The 17,515-nt window shown below is 53.2% G+C and overlaps 2 protein-coding genes and 1 non-coding gene across 4 annotated transcripts; all 3 read left to right on the plus strand.

The window, feature by feature from the left end:
• The first annotated feature begins 929 nt into the window (after positions 1-929).
• TRNAG-UCC lies at positions 930-1,002 on the plus strand. Its single transcript has one exon. It is a non-coding gene; the product is annotated as a tRNA-Gly (tRNA).
• Positions 1,003-5,244: 4,242 nt separating this feature from the next.
• LOC102397448 (E3 ubiquitin-protein ligase TRIM47) lies at positions 5,245-10,176 on the plus strand. The gene is made up of 4 exons (XM_044938550.1): positions 5,245-5,999; positions 6,282-6,949; positions 9,520-9,615; positions 9,817-10,176. The coding sequence occupies exons 1-4, from the start codon at positions 5,984-5,986 to the stop codon at positions 10,174-10,176; spliced, it is 1,140 nt and encodes a 379-aa protein (XP_044794485.1). The 5' UTR covers positions 5,245-5,983.
• A 120-nt stretch (positions 10,177-10,296) lies between these two features.
• LOC123332510 (tripartite motif-containing protein 65) lies at positions 10,297-12,561 on the plus strand. Of its 2 annotated transcripts, none has more exons than XM_044938551.2 (3): positions 10,297-10,449; positions 10,671-10,733; positions 11,607-12,561. In XM_044938551.2, exons 1-3 carry the CDS (start codon positions 10,332-10,334, stop codon positions 12,164-12,166), a joined length of 741 nt encoding a protein of 246 aa, XP_044794486.1. In that variant the 5' UTR covers positions 10,297-10,331; the 3' UTR covers positions 12,167-12,561. The 2 variants fall into 2 exon arrangements, with proteins under 2 accessions (XP_044794486.1, XP_044794487.1); XM_044938552.2 differs by having other exon boundaries at positions 10,315-10,449; positions 10,583-10,733.
• Positions 12,562-17,515: the final 4,954 nt, after the last annotated feature.

Genomic DNA, 17,515 nt, shown 5'->3' on the forward strand with positions numbered 1-17,515 from the left:
ATGGGGAGAAGTAGGAGATGGTCTTTAAGGGAAAAAAGTCTTCCTGGAAGAGAACAGGTGATGGGGTGCCCATTTTCTCTGCCAGGAGGATGAGGAAGAACGTGAGGTGAGAATCCAGTCACACAAGTTTAAGTGTTGATCCCTAAGTCACCGGACAGGATGTGGGATCTTCTGAAGGAGTTAGGTCGTCCCTCCTACAGGGCGCTGACAGCTGGGGAGGAGGTGCATACACAGAAGAGCACTGAGAAGGGCTGTGGCTGTAACCGCTCCAACAAGAGGCCGCAGCAGTGGTGAGTGGGAGGGAAAGGAAAAGGCCTGGGGGACTCGGGGGTCACAGCCGTGGGGGTCACAGGACAGAGTTACTGTTCCCAAGTGTGTGTGCCTGTTCAGTTGTGGCCGACTCTGTGACCCCGTGGACTGTAGCCCACCAGGCTCCTCTGTCCATGGGATTTCCCAGGCAAGAGTAACTAGAATGGGTTGCCATTTGTTCTTCCAGGGGATCTTCCCGACCCAGAGATCAAACCCAGGTCTCCTGCATCGCAGGTGGATTCTTTACCACTGAGCTACCTGGGAAGCCCATTTGTTCCCAATTCTGGGGAGCAAAGAAAAGAGGTTGACATTATTAAAAGGTCAAGATGCAGGGTTTCCATGATGGCTCATTAGTAAACAGTCCACCTGCCAAGGCAGGAGACACAGGTTCGATCCCTGATCCAGGAAGATTTCCACATGCGGAGCAGCAATTAAGCCAACAGGTCACACCTATTGAGCCCGTGCTCCACAATAGCAGAGGCCAGAGAGAAGCTCGCACACGACAACTAGAGAGTAGCCCCCGTTCACCGCCAACTAGAGAAAGCCTGCACAGCAGTGAAGAACCAGCACAGCCAAAAATAAATTTTTAAAAAGAATGAAAAATACGTTGAGGCGGGACTTCCCTGGTGGTCCAGTGCTTAAGACTCTGCACTTCCACTGCAGTGGGTCCAGGTTCGATCCCTGGTTGGGGAATGGCAAAGACATACATACAATGCGTACCGTCAAGGAGGGGCCCTGCGAGGGATGCTGCTGACGGGGCTCACGGCACTGCTGGGACCAGCTATTGCTGCCAGAGTGAAGCTGCATTGCTGTGGTTGCTCTGATAACAGGAAGGGACTCATCTCCTCTCTCCCTCCAGCTCCCTCGCACGTCCCTTACAGCAGCTTCTCAGCCCCAGCAGCACCCGGCAGTCTGGGTGAGTTGGGACTGAGAGGAACAACAGCCGGGGCTGCTCAGTATCTATAAACTCACTTCTATGCATATTTGAACTTCATACAAAATGGTAAGAATAACTTTATGCCTCCATGTGACAAGATGCAGCTACTCTTTACACAAAGACAATCTTACCCTCTCCCCTAACATGAAAGTGAAAGTGAAGTCTCTCAGTCGTGTCGGACTCTTTGAGACCCCATGGACTGCAGCCCACCAGGCTCCTCTATCCATGGGATTCTCCAGGCAGTACTGGAGTGGGTTGCCATTTCCTTCTCCAGGGGATCTTCCCAACCCAGGGATCGAACCCAGGTCTCCCATATTGCAGACAGAAGACTTTACTCTCTGAGCCACCAGGGAAGCCACAACTCTCCTTTTGAGGACTTCCCAAGTGGATCAGTGGTAAAGAATCCGCTTGTTAAGCTCTAACATAAAACAGTGCAAACAGTCATTGTTCCAAGGTCTGAGAGACAGTCACATCTATTTCTGGGCTATGTTAATTACCCCTCAAATTAGCTTTGTAGGTTTTGATGGGCAACTCAGATCATATGGTCTCCTGAGTCCCATGATGAGGGAGCAGGGACTGTTTCTCAAAAGGAGAAGAAAGAAAAAAAAAAAAAAAGAATTAGTCGCTCTGTCGTGTCCGACTCTTTGTACCCACCAGGCTCCTTGGTCAATGGAATTCTCCAGGCAAGAATACTGGGTGGGTTGCCATGCCCTTCTCCAGAGGATCTTCCTGACCCAGGGATGGAATCCGGGTCTCCCGCATTACAGGCAGACTCTTTGCCACTGATCCACCTGGGAAGCCCTCAAAAGGAGAGTCGCTGTAAAAGGAGTCATGGGTCTATTCCGAAACCCTGGAGTCTGCATGGTGAGTCTCCTGTTGGGACTTGCTGGAGGCTCTATATGGCACTGTTTACAGATCACTTCAGTTCCACTGAATCTGCTCAGTCATGAGCCCAGGTGGCAGGCCAAAGCTAAATTTTTTATAAGAATCATACCATGCAGAAGGATTCTCATCCATGAAGCTTTCCCCTGGAGTGAACTGTTACTCTGTGACGTCAGTTTAATTCTATACAATGCAATTAAATTGTTTTTCTATTTCATTATTTCTTAAAAATATTTTCATTAAGATCATGGTTTTCCAAGAGATTCTTAGGGGAAATTTAATTCAGTTTAACCAATTCTAGCTTTTGCCCTCATGAGTCATATTTTTGCCCTTGTGGGCTTGCCTTTGTGCCTTTATGTCCTCTCTGTTTATTTTCCCCAAGTCAGAAGTCACATTTGGCAGCTCAGAAATCTGATGGCCCAATGGTTAATAATCCACCTTCCGACGCAGGTGACATGGGTTTGATCCCTGTTCGGGGAACTAAGATCCCACATGTCACAGAGCAACTAAGCCCACCCACCACAACTAGAGGATGTGTGCTGCAGTAAAAGAGCCCGGGCGTCACAACTAAGATCTGACAGCCAAATAAATATTTTTTAAAAAATCTAAGTCTCATATCTAAATTTGAGTATTTTTAACCGGTTAGTTTTCTGTTATTTCTAGCAAAACACATAAAGTGGACAGAAGACTAATACTTCGTTTTTCTCAGCTTTCTTGTAAGAAAATTGTGAGCAAGCTCCCTTGGGTAATCTCGGATGGCTTTATGTCTCAACTTGGGCTATTGCTCCTACTCACATTTCATTCTAATAGGCTCCACACACGCACTGTCTACACAGTTGGCAAAACACCCTCAAAATATGCCCTCCTTTGTGCAATTATGATAGATAGCCGACAAGCACTTATTGGAGAGGGGAGGGGGTTTGGAAGACGCCGCAGAGTTCTTGAATGAGACCCTGAAGTTGGAGAAGGGTGTAGTTGGCAGGTGCAGAAGGGACGTAGTGCCCAGCTCTCGCTTCTATCAGGGCTCCAGCAAACGTCCACTTCTTTGCTGCCTTGTGCTGTGCGGCCACTCTGTGCCTGGAAATGTGCTGTGCTGGGCTTAGTCGTTCAGTCGTGTCTGACTCTTTGCAACCTCGTGGACTGTAGCCTGCCAGGCTCCTCTATCCATGGGGATTCTCCAGGCAAGAATTCTGGAATGGGTAGCCTATCCCTTCTCCAGGGGATCTTCCCGACCCAGGAATCCAACCGGAAGCACTGACAACAAAAGCTGAGTCCTGGAGTCCTACTGCTTGAGTGGGAGAGGGGAATTCTGGAGGCAGAGAGGAAACAGCCAAGCAGCTAGCTGCCTAGTGGCCAAGGGAGTATTCATCGGAACCTGGGTAGAGGCAGAGGGGTAGCGATGCTGAGCTGTAATCAAGGTCCTCGGAGATACTTAAAGGCAGCCTCATATTCAAGAATCCCTACAGGCACTTTGTAATCCAGTGGTTAAGAATCTGCCTTGCAATGCAGGGAACTCGGGTTCCATCCCTGATAGGAAACTAAGATTTCCCTGGTTGGGGAACTAAGTTGCATGTTGCAACTACTAACACCCGAGTGCCACAACTAGAGAGTCTGCACCGCAGCGAAAGATCCCATGTGCCACAACTAAGACCCAAGGCAGCCAAATAAAAGAAGCCCTACAAATCCTAAGGAGGATACATACGAACACACATCAAACTCCAGGAGATAGTGAAGGACAGGGAAGCCTGGCGTGCTGCAGTCCACGGGGTCACAAAGAGCGGAACACAACTTAGCAACTGAACAACAGCATAGAAATAACAGAATGAAATGAAAACAAATTTGGAGAAAATCTTACAAGTCACCAGAAGCGGGGAAAAAGGTTACCCTTCAAAGAAGCGGCAATAAGACTGACAGTCAACTTCTCAACAGAAAAATATAAACCAGAAGACAGTGGAAGGGACTTCCCTGGCAGCCCAGTGGTTAGGACTCCATGCTTCCAATGCAGTGGGGAAAGGTTTGATCCCTGGTGGAGGAACTAAGGTCCCATATTCTGTGCAGCATGGCCAAAAAATAAGTAACAATAAAAATATATTTTTTTAAAAGACAGTGGAATTAAATCTCCAAAATACTAAAAAGAAAGCTGCCAATGTAGAATTACAAGTGAAGATATTCTTCAGAAGTAAAGATGAGGACTTCACTGGTCCAGTGGCTAAGACGCTCCCAAGGCAGAGGGCCCAGTTTCAATCCCTGGTCAGGGAACTAGATCCCACAGGCCATAACTAAGACCTGGAGCAGTCAAATAAATATGAATTTTTTTTTTTTAAAGAGTAACATATTGGGACTTCCCTGGTGGTCCAGTGATTTAAGACTCAGTGCTTCCACTGCAGGGGACACAGGCTCCATGTTGGTCGGGGAGCTAAGATCCTGCATGCTGCATGGTGAGGCCCAAAAACAGAAAGAGCGACGTACTGCAAACTCTTCAGGGCACGTATCCTGCTGGGTGAGAAGGCTGGGGAAACAAACACTGAACAAGAAGCTGTCGCAGTGATGAGACTCTCTCCTAAGCTTCAGCCATCTTTTCCTTCTGAGGGTCAGAACCACAGTGGAAAGAACAATCTTGAGCATCACCAGTCGGATAATGTTTGGCTCACTCAACTTCAAACCAGGAATGAGCCTTGAGATCTCTTCTACAACAACCCTGTGGATTCACCAGAGAACCAAGGTCCCAAGAGATGAAACAACTTGCCCAAGATCTCACGGCCACTTAGTTGCCACTTTCCTTCTCTGCTTAGTAAACTGAGTCCCCCACGTCCACTGCAGGGGGCCCTGGGTGCAGCAGCGACTCTGTCTCCTGGGATGAAGGTTCCGGAGCAAAGAATATCCTGGGAGGGGCAGGACCCCTCACCACTGCAGCATGTCCGGTGGCACCTCTTTCTTTTTTTCTGAAGTAAATTTTCCTGGAAAATATTAAAAGAAAAGTTGATTTCCATGTGCACATTTGCATGTGTGCTAAGTCACTTCAGTTGTGTCCTACTCTTTGCGACCCCATGGGCTGTAACCCGCCAGGCTCCTCTGTTCATGGGATTCTCCAGGCAAGAGTACTGGAGTGGCCAGCTGTCCCCTTCTCCAGGAGATCTTCCCAACCCAGGGATCCAACTCAAGTCTCCTATGTCTCCTGCATTGGCAGGCGGGTTCTTGACCACTAGTGCCACTGAGAAGCCTTTCCAGGTACTACCCTGTCCTTCCCCACACACACACACACACACAAAAGCATTATTCAAACTCTAGGAGGCATTTGCAGTCAATTTCTATGATGATGAAAAGCTTTAAAAGTCCTTATAGTCCTATAAAGACATTCAGGAAGAAACATGTTTCATGCTGGTTTTCTTTTAAAACTAAAGACTAGATGAATATATATGGTTAACAGGCACACAACATTGTTAGTAATCAACTGTAATATGTTTTTTTTTTAATTAGCTGGAATACCATGTTTTACTATTTACTTATCTTCACGCCTTCCTTTCTTGAGTCTGTTTTGCTGTGCTGACATCACAAGCAGAAGGCTGGGGCTGGTCATGCTTGAATTGTGACATCAGGAGCAAAACTGTGGGCAGTCTCAAGGAGGGGGTCCAACGCGATAGGGGGACCACAGAACAGTAGCCAAAGGGAAAGGTGAGAAGGTGGTCGTCCAATCCCGGGGGATGTAAAGGGGTGGGGTTGGGGCGCACTGGGCTGGGAGTCCTCCCAGTAGCTGGTGACCTGGGGCCTCGCGCCCCCCACCCCAACGCGGGCCTAAGCACCCAAGTGTTCTCTTCCCTCCATCCACAGGGCAGCAAGCCTCTGGCTCTCCTTGACATGCAGAGAGTTTCGCGTAAGTACTTGTGCGCTGACCTTTCTCCCAAAGGGCCAGGGAAGCGGCTCGTTTCCCTTGTTGCCATGTGACTTCTTCCTGCCTATCCACCTTCTTGTCCAAGATTTGTTCCAGGAATTCGGGCAGGGACAAAAACACAAGCCTCAGTTTATGCCCCTGTGTGGGTACAGTCCCAGTACCCCGTGGGCAGACCAGCTGTTTCCAACAGAAGAAAAGGGGTCCCCCTCAAAGGCCCCTCAACTCCTGCCCTGGCTTCAACCTGGCTTTGCCCCGTCTTCCCAGGGCCAGTCCAGGACCAAGCCCCAGCCCTGCAGCCCACTGCCAAGCTCTCAGGAGCTCCCCAAGGCCAGTTCCTGATGAATGACAGCAGTCTCTGCACGCTGGAGGACCAAGTCCTCTGTCCCGTTTGCCTGGAGGTGTTCCGCAACCCGGTCACCACCGCCTGCGGGCACAACTTCTGCATGAGCTGCCTCCAGGGTTTCTGGGACTACCAGGCCACCATGGGCGAGCCCCTCTACTGCCCCCAGTGCCGGGAGAGCTTCCCCACACGGCCTCGCCTCTGCAAGAATGTCATCCTGGAGGAGATGGTGACCTGTTTCACCCAGGCCAAGGGCCAGACCTTGGGGTCCTCACGGAGCCTGGCCGGGCCCAGGGACGTGCCCTGCGACTTCTGTGCTCCCGAGAAGCTCAAGTCCATCAAGTCGTGCCTGCAGTGCATGGCCTCCCTGTGCGAGAAGCACCTGCGCAGCCACTTAGAGGACCAGGTGTTCCATGGGCACCAGCTGCTGGAGCCCGTGTGGGACCTCAAGAGCCGGCTGTGCCGCAAGCACCGCAAGCTCCGGCGGCTGTACTGCCGCACCGAGGGCTGCTGCGTGTGCGGGGCCTGCCTGCTGGAGGAGCACAAGAACCACGACACCATCCCACTGGAGGAGGAGCGCGCGCGCAAGGAGGTGGGGGGAAGGGGGGAGCGGATGGATGGGGGAGTGGGGTGGTGGGATGGGGGAGGGGAGGGGGAGGGGGAAGTGGGTGGATGGGGGGAGGGAAAGGGAGGGGAGGGGGAGGGTAGATGGTTGATGGGGGAGGGTAGATGGTTGATGGGGAGGGGAGGGAGGGGGAGGGGAGGGGAGAAAGGGGATGGGGGAGGGGAGGAGGTGGATGGCGGAGGGGAGGGGCGGGGAGGGGAGGCCGAGGAGCAAGAGGACTCTGTTCCAGGCACACCTTTCCAGGAAGGAAAGGACTGTAGCCATTAAAGTGTCCTTAGTCTCTCAGTCATGTCTGACACTCTGCAACCGCATAGACTGTAGCCTGCCATGCTCCTCTGTCCGTGGGGTTCTCCAGGCAAGAATACTGGAGTGGGTTGCCATTTCCTTCTCCAGCCATTAAAATGATGCTCAGAATTCCCTGGTAGCTCAGTCGGTAAAAAAAAAAAAAATCTGCCTGCAGTGCAGGAGACCTGGATTCGATTCCTGGGTCAGGCAGATCCCCTGGAGAACGAAATGACAACCCACTCCAGTACTCTTGCCTGGAAAATCCCACGGACAGAGAAGCCTGGCAGGCTACAGTCCATGGGGTCGCAAAGAGCTGGACACCACTTGCCGACTAAACCACCCAAAGTGATGCTCACGAGGGTCCTGGCAAGACATGACAAAGTGCTATCAGATTGATTGAATAAGGATCCAGGGACTTCCCTGGTGGTCCAGTGGTTAAGACTCTGCTTCCACTTAGGGGAATATGGGTTTATCTGTGGTGGGGGAAGATCCCTCATGCCGTGCACTGCAATCAAAAAAAAAAAAATTAATAAAATGGTTAGTTCTTTATTTTAAAAAAAAAAGGACCCAAAGTTATTTGTGATGAATCCTATTTAAAAAAATTTTTGCACAGAAAAAGGAATGGCTGAAAGGTAACATATCAAAATACAAACAGGTTGGGTGAATCCCTTCCTTTTTTTCTATTTTCAAATTATGTTTTCTCCATTTGGATTTCTTTCTTCGATGGAGTGCTTATATTTGAAACATTCTATCAAGCATATTCTGCTGCTGCTGCTAAGTCACTTCAGTCATGTCCGACTCTGTGCGACCCCATAGATGGCAGCCCACCAGGCTCCCCGTTCCTGGGATTCTCCAGGCAAGAACACTGGAGTGGGTTGCCATTTCCTTCTCCAATGCATGAAAGTGAAAAGTGAAAGTGAAGTCACTCAGTCGTGTCCGACTCTCAGCGACCCCATGGACGGTAGCCTACCAGGCTCCTCCGTCCATGGGATTTTCCAGGCAAAAGTACTGGAGTGGGGTGCCATTGCCTTCTCCGGAAGCATATTCTAGAACTGTGCTATTCCAACGTAGCCACCTGCAAGAAAGAAGCTTGGGCCAGAATGTAAGCCAACTCACCACACTGTTGAGTTCAGCTGACACTTTTTTCACAGCAGGACCTTCTCAACAAAGGGAGAAATGTGTTGATTTACAGCCTGGCACAAGCTTCTTCTTTTGCTGTGGGTCAGCAACAGTTCACAGGCAGGTACCTGGAATCCCACTGTCCCACAGTAGATTGTGAATCATGACAGTGCCCGCCCCTGGGATGTGCTTGTGCTCAGTCGCTCAGTCCTATCTGACTCTCTTTGTAGCCTGTCAGACTCTGTCCTTGAAATTTTTCAGACAAGAATACTGGAGTGGGTTGCCATTTCCTCCTCCAAGGGATTTTCCCGACCCAGGGATCAAACCCAAGTCTCCTGAATGTCTCCCTGTGCAGATTCTTTACCACTGAGCCTCTGGGGTAGCTGAGGCTTATGTGGAAGGACTTGGGGACACAGTTCTGCCTGGACCTGGCGGCACTGACCCAGGGAGCCAAGGGCTCCGCATCTGATCGACCCCTGCTCACCCCACTGCCCCCCTCCAAGGCTTCTCAAATCACTGAACCCCTCCATAGCTGCTGCTTGTGATCTGAACCCTATGGTCATCAGCTGTCAGAAGCAGAGAAACTGATTCCTAAGAATGGGGAGTCTCAGGGAATGAGAGAACAGGAGCAGAGTGGCCCCGAGGGACTTCCTTGGCGGTCCAGTGGTTAGGACTCTGCACTTCCATTTCAGGGGGCATAGGTTCAATCCCTAGTTGGGGAACTAAGATCCTACATGCCTCATAGCCAAAAAAAATAGAGCGGTGTCCCTGGGTCATCTACCCTTCAGCCCTACCCATCCTCATTCTCATTTAGACCTCTTAAGAACATGAGGTGGGACTTCCCTGGTGGTCCAGTGGTTAAGAATTTGCCCAGCAATGCAGGGGACACAGGTTCAATCCCTGGTTGGGGAACGAAGGTCCCACACGCCACAGCTGGAGAGTCCATGTACCGAAAGGAGAGATCTATGTGCTGCAGCTAACAGCTGATGCAGCTAAATAAGGGTTGGTTTTTTTTTAACTGAACAGTGCGTTTCTTCTGAGCTCTGACGTGGGACTGCCCACAGAGGGCTTCTGCTAAGGCACCTCTCTGAATCACCGGCCCACTCCTCTTCCACCTCACCCTCTCACCTCAGGTCGAGGTTCGGAAGGTCCAGGCCAACGTGGAGAACCAGATGTTGATCATCACCTCTGACAGCCAAAAGCACCGGGGCCAGGTGGCTTTTCTCTCGGTAAGCTTGGCCCATCACCACCTCCGGCCCAGGCTTCCCCAGTGCCCTGCTTCAGGCTGAGGGGGCCTCTCAAGGGCTTGGAGTGGATGGTGTGGGGCCAGGCAAACAGAGGTGATGCCTCGGCCAGCTCTGGGCCCTGACAAGTAGGGTAAGGAGGTGGGGCTCAAAGACACCTCTCTGTCCCCCCGCCCCTGCCCCCAGAAATTGATCCAGACGACTCGGGACGAGGTGAACGCCTGCTTCTCAGAGATCATCCAGGATATCAAACAGATGCAGATGAAAGTGCTGGATTTCGTGGAGAAAGAGGAGGCTGCCGCCCTGGGGAAGCTGGGCGGCTCCATCCAGCAGAGTCACAACCGGCTCCTGAAGCTGGAGGGGGACAGCATCTGGCTCCGCAGCCTGCTTGCCAACCGCAGCGACCAGCAGTTTCTGCAGGCAAGGCCCCTCCCTACCCCCACCGCCCAGGCCCATCGCAACGTCCACTGGGCTGCAGGGGCTTTGACAGCCCTAACTCAGATGTCTGAAAAGCCAGGAGGAGGGGAGCAAGCTGTCTGGGTTTGAACATGGGCAGCTTTCCTGCCTGCCTCCTGGTTCTGGGGAACCGCTAAGCCCCGGGCCCCTGCTTGGGGCCTGGCTAACAAGTGGTACTGCCAGCCCCTCCCTGCCTGCAGGAGTTGCCCAGGCTGAAGCACTTCCCTGCCTGCGTGGAGCCCCTGATGGGCACCAACTGCGAGGAGAAGCAGAGCTTCCTCCAGCTGCCAGAGACCTTGGCGGAGCTCCGGACCCGACTGGTGGACATGGGTCTCAGCTTCATCAACCAGCTCCTCCTGAAGGGTTAGTTAGAACCTGCTTGCCTGGGGCGACTGGAGACCCACCTGCCTTCTGGGGATGGGCTGCCCCAAGGGCAGCAGTTGGGATTCTGCACACTTGTAAGAGAGCCCGGCCTGTCTGTGTGCGCCTTCTCCAGGTGACTCAACCTCCTGGAAGCCCATGCCTCTCTCTGGAAGGACACTGGGCTGTGAAAGTGTCCTCAGCAAAGCCCCCATCTTCCCCAGGCATTAAGATGAACTCCTATGAGGTGCTGCCCCCGGATGTGGACAGGAAAATACTTCTCAAGTGTGAGTCCTCAGTCCTGGGGTCCAGCCCCAGGGGTGGGAAGGAAAGGAACCAGGGCCCTTGGTTGCCCAGCCGACCCAGCCCCACCTCCATTCAGGTCAAGGCTCCAGAAAGATGCCAGATCTCTCCTGCCCTGACCTTGTACTCTGGACTAGAGACCTCAGAAGGCCTGTGATTCCACGGCCCTGAGAGGAAGGGGAGAAGGCTGTCCTGTCCCACGCCCATGGGTGGCAGGGCCTCGACCAACACCCAGAGGCCGGTTCTGCAGCCCTCTGTGGCCCTGATGTGGCTCAGCCTCTGCCCTCAGCTGGGTGCCTGCCGACCTCTGCTGGACTTCAGCCAAGCCAGCTTGGATGGCCCTTCTACAGTCAGTCTCCCTTTTCAGTTAATGTCCCTGCAGCCCCTCTCCCAGGCTGGGCGATGGACCAAGTGACTCTCTAAGAAATCATCGGTGATGTCTCTGAGGTCTCCAGGGTCACAGCTGATGAACCCTCTGATGACCCCTTCTGAGCGATCTCCTCCAGGAGCCCCTGACGCTCCCTTAGTCCCACCCAGTCTTGTGTCCTGCACTAACTGAAAAGGGGATCCTGTTAGGGTTTGGTGGGGGAGGGCAGATAGGGGGACTCTTGGTTGTCCAGCTCTCTAGGAAGGCAGGCCTTTGGACAGCGCCCAGCCAGACAGTGTCCACCCCTGCGGGCTGGAGTTGAAGACTTAGAGAGGGGAATGGAGGGGCCACTCTTGGGAGCTGGGGGTGGAAGCACTTGGTGACTTTTGTGCCAAAGCTGTGAGCTTCAGCCCTCCCCTCTCCAGACCTCCAGCGCTCTGCCCCCCGGGCCTGCGGACCCTAGCTCCTTTCCCATACCCCCTCGGCCCAGGTTACTGCAACCTGAACTTCGACCCCACCACGGCCAGCGAGGAGCTCTTCCTGTTCAAGGAGACCCACTCGGTGCTGAACCTGGGCATCCTCCTGGAGCCCTTCGCGGCAGGCGGCCCCTTCCCGGGCTTCAAACAGTGGCCGCAGGTGCTGTGCTCGCGGGGCCTGGCCGAGGGCCGCCACTACTGGGAGGCCGACGTGTCCAACTCGTGGGTGTGCCTGGGTGTCACCTACCGCCGCAGCCCCCCGCTCGGCGGCCGCCCGCGCCGCAACATCGTCTATCTGCTGGGCCGCAACCCCTACTCGTGGTGCCTGGAGTGGGACTCGCTCAAGTTCTCCGTGTGGCACAACAACACGCAGACGGTGCTGCACGGCGGCTACCACCGCACGCTCGGCGTGTTGCTCGACTGCGCGGCGGGTTGCCTCTCCTTCTACGGCGTGGCGGGCGGCGTGAGCCTCCTCTACCGCTTCCTCGCCTCCTTCCTGGAGCCGCTCTACCCCGCCGTCATGGTCAGCAGCGGCGCCTCGGTCACGCTCAAGCAGCGCCCCTCCGAGGCCTAGGCCAATAAAGCTGGACTCGAGCGCTGGCTGCCCGCGGGGAGGGGCGCGCCGGGGAAGGGGGCTGGCCCCGCGGGGTCCCCTGGCCCGGGGTGGAGGGGCGGGCGGCGAACCCGCCTCCCGACTCGCTGCCTGGACTTCATCAGCGACGACCACCCAGGGGTCCCGGGAGGTCCTGGGGATCCCCGAAAACAGGCCGATCCTCCTGTCCCCATTGTCACGGGAGAAGGCTGGCGATCCCCCCTGGGACTGGGGACAGCCCCGTGGCCTCCAGAGGGGGGCGATTCCTGACCAGGATGCTCGGCCTCCCCCACCCGTGAGCTCCTGAGCCCCTTCGGAGGGTCTCAGGTTGCCCAGGAGTGGGTGGGGCTTGGGCCAGGTGACTCCTCCTCCGCAGGTGGCCAGACGGAGAGCTGGCACCTGACCCGCGGGAGTAGAGGTGTTCTGAGTTACTGGCTTAATTAGAGGCTAGGGAGTTAAGCCGGGGAATCATGACTGTGTCAGACCTCCCTCCCCAAAAGGCTGAGGGCCTCGGTCCAGGCGGGGCTGGGGCCCCCATTCCTCTGCCCAGCAAGAGTTTTTCTCACATGACTGGTGTTTTGCAGCTGAGGAGGATGTGGAACTGAAGCTCTCCGGGTGGGTGGTGCCTGGAAGCTGCTGTCCCCGCCCCCCAGCCTTAAGCCCACCGCACACAGCTCCCCTGGGTAGCACGGCCGGGAAGCCAAGGGGCTTCATTCACATCCAGGTCTCTTCCATCTGACCTGCCCAGCCAAGCCAGACCGTGTGGAAGTCACAGGGAGAGGCTGGGCCCTGCCCTCCGACCACGGCAGCTGTGTGACCGGGGACTCGTTCTCGGCCCCTCCAGGGAAGCGGCCTGGACATTTCCGGCCTCGACCAGTTACTTGTTCCTGTGGCTTCTCTTGCGGGGGGAACCCTGGTAGGGTTAATGATTGGCTCAGAAGAGGAAATGAGACAGTCACGGGGGAGAAAACTCCCTGGGGCAACGTGGTCCAGAAACAGGGTGTGCCTGAATTCCATCCCCACCTGGCCTGTCGCCAGAGACATCAGTGACCCTTGTTTCTCACTCTGGGGCCTGGCAGGGTGGCCGACTGGCAGGTGGAAGGTGCACTTGGATGGCCTCACAGAGCGGGGCACCCTTTGGCTGCTCTGACCCTGGGTTGTGGTTCTGTTCACCTTCCTCCCTGGAGGCTCTGCTCAGCTCCAGTCCAGTAACTTCCATTCCTCACCAGTGCTACTGGTGTGGATGGGTAGAAATGAAACCTAAACCTTTTCCCTTTGGGGGGAAAGCTTGCATGCCAAAGTGCTTAAATCTTGCCTCCCCACTCCCCCAAATCAGCCCATGGACTGAGGTCAGGAAAGGCTGAGGGGGACTTCCCTGGTGGTCCAGTGGCTAAGACTCTGAGCTCCCAATGCAGGGGGCCCAGGTTTGACCCCTGGTTGGGAAACTAGAACCCATGTGCAGCAACTAAAGATTTCGTGACGAAGATCAAAGGTGCTGCAACTAGGGCCCGTTGCAGCCAAATAAAAATTTTTTAAATGCTGAGAAGGTAAAAAGCGTGACCCAAGGAGAGAGCAAGAGCCAGCTGCATGGATACGAGTCCTTCCCCATGGGGGAGCCGATGGAGGGGCCTCCCTCATCAGCTCCTCCAGGCTCTGAAGGAGCCTTCACGTGTGTGATGCTGGAGCCTGATACCCTCAGGCACACGCTGGTGTGAAACCCACATCAAAGGCATGTTACTTGTCCACCTAAACAGTTCCCCAAGTTCGTAAGCCCCGGGGATCCACAATGGTAGTCCTGGTTGCGGGTGGGGGGTGGGGGGCGGGGGGGTCATCAGATGCTCGCCAGTATTTCAGAAAGCCAAACAGCAGGCAGGCCTGCGTGTCAGTGAGGCTCATCAGGAAACCAAAATGTTGGGGTTCTTGGCTCAGCATTTGCCTCCTGGGTGAATATATCATAGCGGGTGATACAAGGTGCAGAATCAGCCAGAGCTCTTCCATAATCCACATGGGTGAGCCCTGGCCTCAGCCTTTCCCCGACCATGAAGAGACCAGGGAAGGCACTGTCCCTAGACTGCCACCCACATTCTTCTCATGCCTTCCTGCTCCTGCCTTAACACAACGAATTTTTTTTTTTTTTAATGCGAATCCAGACAGACTAATCTTCCCCAAGGGTTATTTCACTTAAAAAATTCCTGTGTCATTTCTCACAAGAAGATTATGTTCCTATATTACTTGGGCAATTTTTAAAATATATTTGCATATTTGGTAAAAGTAATTTTCCTTTTAACAAACACGTAATGCGTACTGCACACCAGGGGCCCTGTTCATAGCAAATGAAATGTTGATGGCAAAACTGAGCTCATTTAATTCTAATAACCCCCACCCTGTGCAGGAGGAAACTGAGGGTAAGAAGTGCCTTGTTCAAGATCATGAAGGTAAATGAATTGCGGAGCCAGATTCAAACCCAGTCAGTCTGCTTTTTCTGTCACTATGCTACACCGCCCCTCCAATGGCACATTCATCGTAGAAAATTTAGGTAATATAGAAACGCAAAAGAAAAAATATTCCGGGGCTTCTCTCTTGGCTTAGTGGTAAAGAATTTGCCTGCCAACACAAGGAACCGGGTTCCATCCCTGGTTGGGAAAACCCCATGTTCCAAGGGACAACTAAGCCATGCACCACAGCTACTGAGCCCAAGCACTCCAGGGCGCGTGAGCCGCAACTATTGAGCCGGCTCACACTAGAGACCATGTTCTGCAATAAAAGAATTCACCACAATGAGAAACCCTTGCCCCACAACTAACAGTAAACCCGTCCCCGCCCCGCCCCATCTCCACGACTAGAGAAAGCCCAAGCGCAGCAACAAAGACCCAGCACAGCCAAAGATATATATATATATATATTTTTTTTTTTTTAAGAAGATATTCCTACCATAATCCTTACCACCTCCCTGCAGAGATAACCTCTCCTGGAGAATTTCCTTGCAGTCTTCTTTTGTTATAAAGATGTAGATGTTGTAGCTTGAAGACACAACTATCATGCATTTTCCAAAGTTACTTTCAAAACGTAACGTGACACAATATTACATCCTACACATCTGCCCTACAGTTTTGTTTTATCTTTAACTCCTTCCCTGATTCCCTCTAGAGGTGGGTGGCAAGTGGCAGCCCAGCCGAAGTCACAGATGTTGCTTCCTGGATGTTACTGAAAGTCTGACCCAGACTCATGGGGTGGGAGGGTGAGAAAGGATGGAGCTGAAGGATGCTGGTATCAGCAGAGGTTTCCGTCCATCTCGTCATCCCATCGCATGGGTGAGGACAGCAAGAAGCAGGACCAGCTGGCAGGAGCCTCAAGGAATCTTAACTCTTCCCTCCCCCATGAGAGGGTGTGCGCAGACTGGACGTGGAAGGGAGAGGACGTTTGTGGGAGCCTCTGGCAGAGGCCCTGCCTGTAATGCTGTAGCTACAGGACGGCTGTCAGGAGCATCTCCCCTAAGCCCGCATAAGCACAAACCCTACAGCTCTACAGAGGTAAGCCTGGCTTCCCTCGTGGCTCACTGGTAAAGAATCCACCTGCCAATGCAGGAGAGACAGGTTCGATCCCTGGTCAGGGAAGATCCCAAGAGCTATGGAGCAACTAAGCCCATCCGTCACAACTATTGAGCCTGGGCTCTAGAACCTGGGAACCGAAACTACTGAAGCCTGCCAGCTAGAACCCATGCTGCACAAGAGAAGCCACCACACTGTGAAACCCATGCATGACAACAAAGTAGCCCTCGTTCGCCGTAACTAGGGGAAAGCCCACGTGGCAACGGAGGCCCAGCACAGTCAAAAATAAATAAAATATAAAAATAAAAAATAAAGAGGTAAACCGTCTCCAGCCTTCCCTGCTGACCCAATCCCATCCCCACTCCCACCTCAGCTCCTTGCCTTGAACATCAGTGTCCAGTGGTTCTCACGGACTGCATCACCAGCCCCCACTCCATTCTACTCTTCAACTCGACTCACCTACCGCCCTTTGCCCCAGCCATCCCCTCTGCTGGGATCACGTTTCCACCCTCACCTGCTTCCTTATTCTTCCTCCTCATTACTTCTTTTTTTTTTTTTTTTGGCTGAGCCCCACAGCAGGTGGGATCTTAGTTCCCCAATGAGGAAGTCCCTCAAATGAGTCTTAAGGATTAAGGAGGAGAAAGTAACAAGTGATGAGAAGGAGGGACTTCTCTGTTGGTCCAATGGCTAAGACTCTGAACTCCTAATACAGAGGACCCAGGTTCCAACCCTGGTCAATGAACTAGATCCCACATGAGGCAACTAAAAGTCCTGCATTCTGCAGCTAAGACCCAGTGCAGCCAAAAAACAAAAATTCGAGGAGCCACTTTAAAAAAAACTGAACTAAGACATGTTTCGCCCCAGGAAGCCACTCGCAAACCCTCTTCTCCCTAAGCCAGGTGGGCTCTCCCTTCTCCTGCCATCACTTTCTACATGCATCCCTCCTGGCACCCACCTTGTTTCACGTGGGAATTCTCCATCAGACCAGCTGCACACTGGGTATGTCATGTTGGTCTTTCTTGCTTAGCACATGCCTGCCACATGTGAAAGTGTGAAAGTAACTCAGTTGTGTCCGACTCTTTGTGACCCCGTGGACTGTAGCCCGCCAGACTCCTCTGTCCATGAGATTCTCCAGGCAAGAATACTGGAGTGTATTCCATTCTCCAGGAAATCTTTCTGACCCAGGGATTGAACCTGGGTCTCCTTCATTGCAGGCAGATTCTTTACCATCTGAGCCAGTGCTTAATTGATATTGACCTAAGGACTGAAGGAACACTTCCAGCGGTCAGAGGGTGGAAGGCCACCTTGATCCTTTCCTGGGTCAGGCTGGGCTGGCTGGGTGCAAGTGGCCCAGGAATGGCCGCTCACCTGGTTCCTTCTTCCTTTGCATCCTTTTCTCCCTCCTGAAGCCAGGTCCATGTGCCCACTGCATCCAGATAGAAGCAAAGGACCTGTATTCTTCCCTGGTTTCCATCTCGACCTCCCCTCTAGCCTGAAGATTCTTCAAGGCTGAGGGCCTTCCAGCAGGTGTGTGAGGGGAGAGACACAGACCTCTCTGTCCTCTGTTTGCTGATCTGTAGGAAGGCATGGATTGAGATATCACTTGTATTTTCTGAAGATTATACAACTCCCAGGGCTTCTCAGACCAGATGGTGCATTTCAGGTAGAGCCAAGACTAGGGTGAAGCCAGTGAGACCCTCACCAGGGCCTCGGCATTTAAGTGCGCACATGTGGGCTCAGTCGCTCAGTCGTGTCTGACTCTTTGCAACCCCATGGACTGTAG

This window comes from Bubalus bubalis, chromosome 3 (assembly GCF_019923935.1).
Source record: "Bubalus bubalis isolate 160015118507 breed Murrah chromosome 3, NDDB_SH_1, whole genome shotgun sequence".
Taxonomy (NCBI): domain Eukaryota; kingdom Metazoa; phylum Chordata; class Mammalia; order Artiodactyla; family Bovidae; genus Bubalus; species Bubalus bubalis.